Source organism: Phyllobates terribilis, unplaced genomic scaffold (genome assembly GCF_046119375.1).
Source record: "Phyllobates terribilis strain yellow unplaced genomic scaffold, ASM4611937v1 Scaffold_11__3_contigs__length_659146591, whole genome shotgun sequence".
Classification (NCBI taxonomy): domain Eukaryota; kingdom Metazoa; phylum Chordata; class Amphibia; order Anura; family Dendrobatidae; genus Phyllobates; species Phyllobates terribilis.
The window spans coordinates 580,702,460-580,714,771 of NW_027362771.1; the positions used below are offsets into that span (position 1 = coordinate 580,702,460).

At 48.0% G+C, this 12,312-nt stretch overlaps 1 protein-coding gene across 4 annotated transcripts in view; it reads left to right on the forward strand.

Annotated features, from left to right (window-relative positions):
• Positions 1-980: 980 nt before the first annotated feature.
• Positions 981-12,312, forward strand: part of DNM2 (dynamin 2) — a 75,540-nt gene continuing 64,208 nt past the window's right edge. For all 4 annotated transcript variants that reach the window (XM_073654207.1, XM_073654205.1, XM_073654206.1 and 1 more), the window contains exon 1: positions 981-1,252. In XM_073654207.1, coding sequence (XP_073510308.1) covers positions 1,092-1,252 — 161 coding nt within the window. In that variant the 5' untranslated portion in view covers positions 981-1,091. The remainder of the gene's footprint in view (positions 1,253-12,312) is intronic.

Sequence of the window (12,312 nt, forward strand, 5' to 3'; positions counted from 1 at the left end):
TGCACATAGGGGGCAGTATTATAGTAGTTATATTCTTGCACATAGGGGCAGTATTATAGTAGTTATATTCTTGTACATAGGGGGCAGTATTATAGTAGTTATATTCTTGTACATAGGGGCAGTATTATAGTAGTTATATTCTTGCACACAGGGGGCAGTATTATAGTAGTTATATTCTTGCACATAGGGGGGCAGTATTACAGTAGTAGTTATATTCTTGCACATAGGTGGCTGTATTATATTAGTTATAATCTTGTACATAGGGGCAGTATTATAGTAGTTATATTCTTGTACATAGGGGGCAGTATTATAGTAGTTATATTCTTGTACATAGGGGGCAGTATTATAGTAGTTATATTCTTGTACATAGGAGCAGTATTATAGTAGTTATATTCTTGTACATAGGGGGCAGTATTATAGTAGTTATATTCTTGTACATAGGGGGCAGTATTATAGTAGTTATATTCTTGTACATAGGGGGCAGTATTATAGTAGTTATATTCTTGTACATAGGGGCAGTATTATAGTAGTTATATTCTTGCACACAGGGGGCAGTATTATAGTAGTTATATTCTTGTACACAGGGGGCAGTATTATAGTAGTTATATTCTTGTACATAGGAGCAGTATTATAGTAGTTATATTCTTGTACATAGGGGGCAGTATTCTAGCAGTTATATTATATAAGTCTCAGCATGCCCTCCTGGTGAAGCCATAGTTCTACACCAGCTGGAAATATAGTCACTTTCAGTTTCCGGGTGTCTAACAAAGGGTTAAATCGACCCATCACGTGCCGTGAGTGACAGCTGACTTTATCCAATCAGATTAGTTCCTGCCGGTGACGGACGTCGCATTGCTCAGCAATCAGAGCCTGGGAGTCTGCCCTTTCTACACGGCACCGCCTTCTGGCTTCTCCGCCCTTCCTTGATGATGACGTATGAAGTTTTCGACCAATCAGAGAGGTGGAATTTTTAACTGGCATAATTATTGACCAATAGGGATTGCCGGGTGGCGGCCGTTGGGTTGTGTGTGGATGCCTGGTAGAGAGGAAGCTGAGCGGTAACGGAGAGCTGACCGACACCGTGAGCAACCATGGGGAACCGGGGGATGGAGGAGCTCATTCCCCTCGTTAACAAGCTCCAGGACGCGTTTAGTTCCATAGGCCAGTCCTGCAACCTCGACCTGCCGCAGATAGCAGTGGTGGGAGGGCAGAGCGCCGGCAAGAGTTCCGTGCTCGAAAACTTCGTAGGCCGGTAAGTTGTGCCGTCGGCCGGCTGTCATCGCGGCGTCTGCTGCTTTTCCTATTATTATTTGCTATCCACAGAAGCACTTTGCGCACTTTACGTAGTTTTTCCTCCAGGCTGTTCAATGAGTGACGTCACCGCTCTGCGCTCGGGCTCCTGACAGCGGCGGCGCCGAAGCTGTTACCCCAGAGATGGCCGCTGTCGTCAGCCTCCTCCGGGCGCTGAGCGGTGTTTATACAGCGCAGTACTAGCTCCATGGACGTCACTGCTCCCCAGCAGCTGGGAAACTACAACTCCCAGCATGCCCTGACTGCCAAGACTATCGGGGATGCTGGGAAATGTAGTTTTCCTGCAACTGGTGCAGAACAGACGGCAGAGCATTACTGTATACAGTGTATTGTGTGGATTATAGGTCGGGTGGAGACGGCAGCGTATAATTATATGTATCCTGCCTGATACACCCGGACGTGTGGGGTGTTCCCAGCATACGACGGGTCTGGTGGGGGGAACGTGGGGCAGTGCCGGCGTGCGTCAGGTCTGGTGGGGGGTACGTGGGGCAGTGCCGGCGTGCGTCAGGTCTGGTGGGGGGTACGTGGGGCAGTGCCGGCGTGCGTCAGGTCTGGTGGGGGGAACGTGAGGCAGTGCCGGCGTGCGTCAGGTCTGGTGGGGGGGTACGTGGGGCAGTGCCGGCGTGCGTCAGGTCTGGTGGGGGGTACGTGGGGCAGTGCCGGCGTGCGTCAGGTCTGGTGGGGGGAACGTGAGGCAGTGCCGGCGTGCGTCAGGTCTGGTGGGGGGAACGTGAGGCAGTGCCGGCGTGCGTCAGGTCTGGTGGGGGGAACGTGAGGCAGTGCCGGCGTGCGTCAGGTCTGGTGGGGGGTACGTGGGGCATTGCCGGCGTGCGTCAGGTCTGGTGGGGGGAACGTGAGGCAGTGCCGTCGTGCGTCAGGTCTGGTGGGGGGAACGTGAGGCAGTGCCGGCGTGCGTCAGGTCTGGTGGGGGGAACGTGAGGCAGTGCCGGCGTGCATCAGGTCTGGTGGGGGGAACGTGGGGCAGTGCCGGCGTGCGTCAGGTCTGGTGGGGGGAACGTGAGGCAGTGCCGGCGTGCGTCAGGTCTGGTGGGGGGTACGTGGGGCACCGCCGGCGTGTGCCTGGTCTGGTGGGGGGTACGTGGGGCACCGCCGGCGTGCGCCAGGTCTGGTGGGGGGTATGTGGGGCAGTGCCGGCGTGCGCCGGGTCTGGTAGGGGGTACGTGCGGCAGTGCCGGGTCTGGTAGGGGGTACGTGCGGCAGTGCCGGGTCTGGTAGGGGGTACGTGGGGCATTTGTGGTGCGGTGGTTTGTCTGGCAGGAGGCTATGGGAACACGGTTGGTGTTGTGACATGTTCCTGGTACGAGGGGCGCTGGCAGCACACGGCACGTCTGGTGGGAGGGCACCTGTTCAATTTCCTAGTATGAGGATGTTGGGCGGAACATCTTTTGGGGCGCTGACCACATGTGACTGTGCGCGGACGGTGGATCTGGCAGAGTGTTGGTGGTGTGTTGATGGAGAGCTGGCGGCACGTCTGTTGAGGCGCTGATGGCATACGATGGGACCGGTGGGGATGTGGCGGTACTTCTGTTGGGCCGCTGACTGCATGTGGCAGGACCAGTGGGGATCTGGCGGTACGCGGCGGGTCTGTTGGGGAGCTGGCGGCACAATGTGGTTACTACCTGCTAAGTGTCCCGAGGATGGCGTCCCAGCATCCTCATTGTGTGCGGTAGGTGCAGTCTCACCCGTCCAGGCAGACTCCTCAGAAGAGCTCTTAAGATGGAAACCTGCAGAGCATTGCAACAGTCAAGATAGAATTTGTCAGCACACGCAGAGCATCGCAGCACGATGTCCGCCGCTAAAAGTGTCTGCAGTCACATCTGGAGCAATGAAGGTTTTCTATAACTCCAGCATTACACCAGGAGGACGGCCGGGAGCGGCACTCAGCTGGGGCAGAGGTGGCACCAGGATGCATTATGGGACGAGGACGAGTTGGCAGTAATGTGGTACTTACTGTAGGTTTTCAGGGTGATGTGACACGGACCCCCGACCTAACCCTGCACACAGTGCCCCATCATGGCAGCTGTATTCCCTGACAGCAGCGCCCTCCTCCAGCAGGATCCTGCCACTGTGCGGACATAGGACTGGTGGGAGGAACATGGAGGGGACGACTCCATCCAATCCATCGTCTGCGGGATCCATGGAGGCCACTGCGGCCATCACACAGGGTCTACTGCTGGCACCTCGCTGCCGGGCGTCGCAGGCCACTGCTGGCGCCCTGTGGTTTCAATGTTGTTGCTGCTTGGTGTTGTACATTAATAGAATGATCCTCGGTTCTTGGATGTGACAGGTGCCGGATTATCAGATGTTGCGGATTATTAGATGGTGGTTTTCAGGCTGTAAAGCCGTTATTACGTTTACACCTTTAAAAAAATATAGTTCCATTTCTGCAGCTCCTCTGCAGAGCAATGTGTCTCCATGGTAACAGACGGCAAACAAGCTGCAGTGGCTCCTCTCTTTCTTCCTGACACTGGGCAGATTGCTTGTTTCCATGGAGATGCATTGGCCAACACTGGGGCTGTACTTATTGGGGTTACGATGGCCGTCCGAGCGTTGGGATCCCCCTCCGTCAGGAATGTGGTGCCGTCCTGTTTTCGGCTGGTCACATGATGCTCGGCAGCCATGCTGGGCCGTATGGCAGTGATGCTCGTCTGTCCCATCAGTGCAGCCACTGCTGACTCACTGGGTAAGAAACCGTGCGGGCCGTGAGTCATCCTCCAGCAGAAGACAATGCGGACCCCCGGAGGCCACATCCTCTACTCGTACGTCTGGCTGTAGATCAGACCATGAAACTACAACTCCCAGCATGCTGTCAGTGGTAGTTGTGTCACGCCGGGTGACGACCCTTGGTGTCTCCCCATTCGGGGTCTGTAATGATGCCCCTCCTCCACTGATGCGTTTGTTTCACTAAATGTTTGAATTCCCTATAAAATGACAAATCCAGTTACTCTGATCCTAAAAGCTCAGTCCTGGGCCGTCCCTCTGTTATTCCTCCTGGAAATGGATGAGTAAATGAATTACCTTCCCCAGGTCAGAAGGCTGTGAAATTGTCATTTCTGATTGGACGGTGTCAGACCTACAGGGACTCCCCGACTGTTCACACGCTGATGTATATGCATATGTTTCCAGGAGGAGCAATAGAGGGACGGCACAATGCAGGCTCCAGAATTGTTTTTTAATTCAGACATGTTAGGAAACCTAACCGGTCCGGTTAAAAAAAAGGTCATGCGTACCAAACCTTAAAGGGGCTGTCCACTCTTACCATATTGATGTTCTGTCATTAGAACAGGTCATCAGATGGGTGGGGGCTGACCCCAATCAATCGGTCGGCGGCGCCCGTGTTGGCCCCCTACTCCAAGGACCGGTCATCTAGGTCCTAAGTCTGGAGAACCCCTGTAGAGTCTCTGGCAGGTGAAGGCAGCCATAACCCCCCTGCACTGTGCTTAGACTGGACCCTCTGCAGTCGCTCCTCTGAGTGCCGCTGCTGTTTGTGGTGGTCTGCACTCACAGGGCACAGGCTGCCCTACACTGATGGGGGGCAGAGGAATATCGGGGTGCCCTGCTACCTCCTGGAACAACTCCCATTAATGTGATGGGCCCGAGCCTTCCTGTGTGAGGATGAACAGACCCCGCTATGTACCCGCTCCCCCTCTATCTGTTGCACGGGGCATTGTGCCAAGTCCTGCCCTCCACTGTGTACAATACAACGTGCGCTGCCCAGGGTGAGGGGGACCCGGCCATGGAGGGCCGCACCCCATACACAGGACTGACACAGCCGAAGCCGGAGGGAGGTGAATTGTGTCAGCTCCGCGCAACGTGCAAGCAGATCAGCAAACCCCCAAAATAGACCCCAGCCCCTGTAAGAGCTCCCTGATGTATAATCAGTGAGTCACAGCCTGAACTGTGCGGGTGTCAGTCTACACTGCCGCTCGCATGTTATCTGTATGAACCAGGAGGCTCAGGATGGAGAGATCTGTGCATCACTGGAAGAAATCATTATGAAATGGTTCATAATAGAAAGAAGTGAGAGCTAATAGTGAGTGCAGCTCTGGAGTATAATACAGGATATAACTCAGGATCAGTAATGTAATGTATGTACACAGTGACTGCGCCATCAGAATAGTGAGTGCAGCTCTGGAGTATAATACAGGATGTAACTCAGGATCAGTAATGTAATGTATGTACACAGTGACTGCACCAGCAGAATAGTGAGTGCAGCTCTGGAGTATAATACAGGATGTAACTCAGGATCAGTACAGGATCAGTAATGTAATGTATGTACACAGCGACTGCACCAGCAGAATAGTGAGTGCAGCTCTGGAGTATAATACAGGATGTAACTCAGGATCAGTAATGTAATGTATGTACACAGTGACTGCACCAGCAGAATAGTGAGTGCAGCTCTGGAGTATAATACAGGATGTAACTCAGGATCAGTAATGTATGTACACAGTGACTGCACCAGCAGAATAGTGAGTGCAGCTCTGGAGTATAATACAGGATGTAACTCAGGATCAGTACAGGATCAGTAATGTAATGTATGTGCACAGTGACTGCTCCAGCAGAATAGTGAGTGCAGCTCTGGAGTATAATACAGGATGTAACTCAGGATCAGTAATGTAATGTATGTACACAGCGACTGCACCAGCAGAATAGTGAGTGCAGCTCTGGAGTATAATACAGGATGTAACTCAGGATCAGTAATGTAATGTATGTACACAGTGACTGCACCAGCAGAATAGTGAGTGCAGCTCTGGAGTATAATACAGGATGTAACTTAGGATCAGTAATGTATATACACAGTGACTGCACCAGCAGAATAGTGAGTGCAGCTCTGGAGTATAATACAGGATGTATCTCAGGATCAGTAATGTATTGTATGTACACAGCGACTGCACCAGCAGAATAGTGAGTGCAGCTCTGGAGTATAATACAGGATGTAACTCAGGATCAGTAATGTAATGTATGTACACAGTGACTGCACCAGCAGAATAGTGAGTGCAGCTCTGGAGTATAATACAGGATGTAACTCAGGATCAGTAATGTATGTACACAGTGACTGCACCAGCAGAATAGTGAGTGCAGCTCTGGAGTATAATACAGGATGTAACTCAGGATCAGTACAGGATCAGTAATGTAATGTATGTGCACAGTGACTGCTCCAGCAGAATAGTGAGTGCAGCTCTGGAGTATAATACAGGATGTAACTCAGGATCAGTACAGGATCAGTAATGTATATACTCAGTGACTGCACCAGCAGAATAGTGAGTGCAGCTCTGGAGTATAATACAGGATGTAATTCAGGATCAGTAATGTAATGTATGTACACAGTGACTGCACCAGCAGAATAGTGAGTGCAGCTCTGGAGTATAATACAGGATGTAACTCAGGATCAGTATTGTATGTACACAGCGACTGCACCAGCAGAATAGTGAGTGCAGCTCTGGAGTATAATACAGGATATAACTAAGCTTAGATCCTATTATACATGGGGAAGTTACTTGGTGTTTATAAAATCCTATTTATATTTACCCCCCTCCTTATGACGAGCAGCAGATATGACCTTTGGGGTTTCGGACCCCCAGCCCCTCTCAGGACACCCGCACCTATGGGACCTGTTGGGTGGTGCACAGTCACCATTACTCTGCCGTTCTGCCTGTACTTTCCTGGTTGCTCTGCTGTCAGCAGGTTGGATCTGGAGCCTGCGGTGCACGTCCTCCCCGGTATCTCTGGGCTTTGCTCAGGAACGTGCTGTGCGCTCTGCTTGTTTCCATCCTGCTGATAATGATATGGACGGAGGCCATTTTTGTATTTATTAGAACTAGAATTGGATGGGATTGGACAATTCGAGTTGCACCAGGGTCTGTTCTGCTGTATATAGATGTGCAGCTATAAATACCGCCACCATTACTGCAGGTTCTGATAACGTGTTCTGTGGGGGTGGAAACAGTCAACAGTGGAGATTAGAGGAATTGAATGCATTCACCCACAATTAGAAAAAATGACAAATATTATGTATTATCAGACGGTCAGAGAAAGTCTATAAAGCCAAAGTATTCTGTTACTACAATGTCTGTAATTATCAGATTATAGCAACTTCTCTGTGTGTGTGATGTTAAATTATATTCCTGTACACACGGGGCAGTATTATAGTAGTTATATTCTTGTACATAGGGGGTAGTATTATAGTAGTTATATTCTTGTACATAGGGGGTAGTATTATAGTAGTTATATTCTTGCACATAGGGGGCAGTATTATAGTAGTTATATTCTTGTACATAGGGGGCAGTATTATAGTAGTTATATTCTTGTACATAGGGGGCAGTATTATTGTAGTTATATTCTTATACATAGGGGGTAGTATTATAGTAGTTTTATTCTTGCACATAGGGGGCAGTATTATAGTAGTTATATTCTTGTACATAGGGGGCAGTATTATAGTAGTTATATTCTTGTACATAGGGGGCAGTATTATAGTAGTTATATTCTTGTACATAGGGGGCAGTATTATAGTAGTTATATTCTTGTACATAGGGGGCAGTATTATAGTAGTTATATTCTTGTACATAGGGGGCAGTATTATAGTAGTTATATTCTTGTACATAGGGGGCAGTATTATAGTAGTTATATTCTTGTACATAGGGGGCAGTATTATAGTAGTTATATTCTTGTACATAGGAGGCAGTATTATAGTAGTTATATTCCTATACATAGGAGCAGTATTATAGTAGTTATATTCTTGTACATAGGAGCAGTATTATAGTAGTTATATTCTTGTACATGGGGGGCAGTATTATAGTAGTTATATTCTTGTACATAGGGGGCAGTATTATAGTAGTTATATTCTTGTACATAGGGGGCAGTATTATAGTAGTTATATTCTTGTACATAGGGGGCAGTATTATAGTAGTTATATTCTTGTACATAGGGGGTAGTATTATAGTAGTTATATTCTTGTACATAGGGGGCAGTATTATAGTAGTTATATTCTTGTACATAGGGGGCAGTATTATAGTAGTTATATTCTTGTACATAGGAGCAGTATTATAGTAGTTATATTCTTGTACATAGGAGCAGTATTATAGTAGTTATATTCTTGTACATGGGGGGCAGTATTATAGTAGTTATATTCTTGTACATAGGGGGCAGTATTATAGTAGTTATATTCTTGTACATAGAGGGCAGTATTATAGTAGTTATATTCTTGTACATAGGGGGCAGTATTATAGTAGTTATATTCTTGTACATAGGGGGCAGTGTTATAGTAGTTATATTCTTGTACATAGGGGGCAGTATTATAGTAGTTATATTCTTGTACATAGGGGGCAGTATTATAGTAGTTATATTCTTGTACATAGGGGGCAGTATTATAGTAGTTATATTCTTGTACATAGGGGGCAGTATTATAGTAGTTATATTCTTGTACATAGGAGCAGTATTATAGTAGTTATATTCTTGTACATAGGGGGCAGTATTATAGTAGTTATATTCTTGTACATAGGGGGCAGTATTATAGTAGTTATATTCTTGTACATAGGAGGCAGTATTATAGTAGTTATATTCTTGTACATAGGAGGCAGTATTATAGTAGTTATATTCTTGTACATAGGAGGCAGTATTATAGTAGTTATATTCTTGTACATAGGGGGCAGTATTATAGTAGTTATATTCTTGTACATAGGGGGCAGTATTATAGTAGTTATATTCTTGTACATAGGGGGCAGTATTATAGTAGTTATATTCTTGTACATAGGGGGCAGTATTATAGTAGTTATATTCTTGTACATAGGGGGCAGTATTATAGTAGTTATATTCTTGTACATAGGGGGCAGTATTACAGTAGTTATATTCTTGTACATAGGGGGCAGTATTATAGTAGTTATATTCTTGTACATAGGGGGCAGTATTATAGTAGTTATATTCTTGTACATGGGGGCAGTATTATAGTAGTTATATTCTTGTACATAGGGGGCAGTATTATAGTAGTTATATTCTTGTACATAGGGGGCAGTATTATAGTAGTTATATTTTTGTACATAGGGGGCAGTATTATAGTAGTTATATTCTTGTACATAGGGGGCAGTATTATAGTAGTTATATTCTTGTACATAGGGGGCAGTATTATAGTAGTTATATTCTTGTACATAGGGGCAGTATTATAGTAGTTATATTCTTGTACATAGGGGGCAGTATTATAGTAGTTATATTCTTGTACATAGGGGGCAGTATGGTTGTTGTAAATTCTGAAATTTTACTAATAAACCTTTTTGGGCTTTATAATTGCTAGGATAAAATGGGGTCCCTCCTGTGTGAGATGCAGTTAGCTCTGAATCGTTTATTAACCCTCGATGCTTTTTGTGACTCAGTTCTCTTCTATGGGAACGTTACTCATCATCTTCTGTAAAATTCCTTCTATAATTATAAGGGAAGTTTTGCTTTTCTTTGACAGTCGCCTGTTGGAGCCTCGGACCGTAGTTCTGTATCTGTCGTATTCCTATAGAATTATAATAGTTTGGCCACACGCTAATAGTGTGTGGAACCTCTTTGTAAACTATATGGAGAAAAGTATGTGCCCCCTCCACATTACACTACATGAGCTTTCTTGACTTCCCATCCTATATCTATAGACATAATTTGGAGTCGCCCCTCTGCAGATATAACGGCTCCCGCTCTTCTGGGAATGATTTCTACAAGATTTTTGAGGCATCTGTGGGAGTTTTGAAGCATTTCTGGGGTCACAGACTGATGTTGGGGGGAGCCCAGGCTCACAATCTCCATCATTGGTGTTGGATGGGGCTGAGGTCCGGGCTCTGTGCAACCTCCCATGTTCTCCCCCTCCTTGTCTGTATGGAGCTTGTGCACTGGGCACAGTCATGGAGGACAGAAAAGGGTCTTCCCCCAAACTGTTCCACAAGCCGAAAGCTACAATTGTCCACAATGTCTTGTGCTGAAGCATTAAGATTTCACTTCACTGGAACTAAGGGCCCAATGCCGACCCCTGATAACAGCCCAGAGCATTATCCTCCTCCACCATCTGTACAGCGGCACAATGCAGTCAGGGGGTAACGTCCTCCTGGTATCACCAATCCCAGACTCCTCCATCACACACAGTTAGAGACGTGTGATCCGTCACTGTTGGGTACACATCTCCTCCAGAGTCCAGTGGTGGCGGCTTTACACCACTCCATCCGACGCTCGGCGTTGTACTTGGTGATATAAGGCTGGAGGGTATATATTGGTGGGTCCACAGGGGCAGACACTATACACCATTGAAAATGGGACTGAATTGAACACCTGGGTGCAGTGAATATTACATAAGCCCCAATACTTTTCTCCGTGTACTGGTGTAGCTTACTATGCGGACCCCAGGCGTTGTGCATACATCATGTAACATGGCCGCCCCTCATGATCAGCTGGGAATGTTTTATGATGTTTGCTGAGCTTCTCCTGCAGCTTCTGATAAGCGGAATATAACAGTCACACCCTTCCCGGAATAGCCGCACACAGGCATAGGTGATGGCTGCGGTATTACACCACAAGTGATATGAGGGGGTAAGCCATCACTCTGCAGGGGAGCTGTGATCACATTCTACACCAGCCAGATGACGCTCACTACAGGCTCCTGCGGGAACGGTCATAATTCTGCCATTGTGTGTTCATGTGATAATGAGTCAATCATTATGTACTCTGCAGAAAACGTGACTTGAGATCAGTCATCAGCAGCTTGTTGACTGTTTCCAGACTTTAGGAAGATGCTGGATGTTAGATCTGGCAGGTGAAATGGACGGAGCATCCAGCGCTGCGGATCTGCTCTTATACTCTGTCCTCGGAGGAGAATAATTGACCGTAGTTGGGTGCACACTTTGCTCTTAAAGGGACGGCGTCGATGAACCCTCATCTGCTCCCGGTGCTGTTTGCATACCTCGCCTGTAAGGAATCTCTTCATCTGAGATGTTTTGTCTCCTGTCCTGCGGTGTTTCGGTGGTGCACACAATGCGGTGACATAAGGCGGGCCGGCGTCCCCCCTAGGGAAGCATCCCTGCAGAGGTGGACACAGCGAGTCCGCAGCCGTGACCTGAGCCAGCGTTTCCTTCCTCTCCATCCCCGTTATCAGATCTGCATTGTAGACAGAACAGGAATTCTTTTTATCTTCATTTTTTGGGGGGGTTTGGTCCTATAATCTGCTAATCCGGAATGCAGTAATCAGTGGGCATTGGGTGCGGCAGTGTGGTGGCGGCACAGTGGAAGCGGCCAATGGCTGCATGACTGTGGCACATACTCGTGCAACCCCCGGCCATCGCAGTACCCAGAGTTTTGGCTGCCAGCAGCGAAGTGCTTGGAGCGTGATGGGTTACACAGGGGGTCTCATGGGCTGCGGGTAATCACGTGGGGGCTGCAGAGAGGTCACACAACGTCCTCTGTAGGGACGAGCCAGCCATTTGTTTGTTCTGGGGGGTAAAGTGCTGAGCTCGTGTGTACAGCGCCGCCCGGTTCATTCACCACGGGATGACACAATGCCGCTCCTGTGTGTCTGCATCGGCTTCCTGTTGGTCGGCTGCCCGGCCGGACAATGGACGTAGTGCACTGATTACCGGGGGCCTGACGCAGCACATGCCTCACTAACCAGGCCGTCCTGCGAACCCCCCGCTCCTCACAGTCTCCTGATTTCTGTTTCCTTCCTCTCCAGCAGCTAAAAATATATATATTTATATGAAGTGGTCGGAGCTTCACGTCTCCTCCTGTGCTGACTGTCTGCTGGTTATCGGGAATGGGGGGAGGGGGGACAGGCGCCGATCAGACGGCTGTATAATGGGGGGGTTTATCCTGAGAAATCGGCGATAAATGTATGATCACAGAGACCCCTACAATCACTAGGAATGGAGAGTGCAGTGAGGAGGAATGGGGGGCCCAGACCCCATTCTGATCAACTTCTGGGGTCCAAGTGATCACACATTTATCATAGGCCGGTGATCAATGTTATTC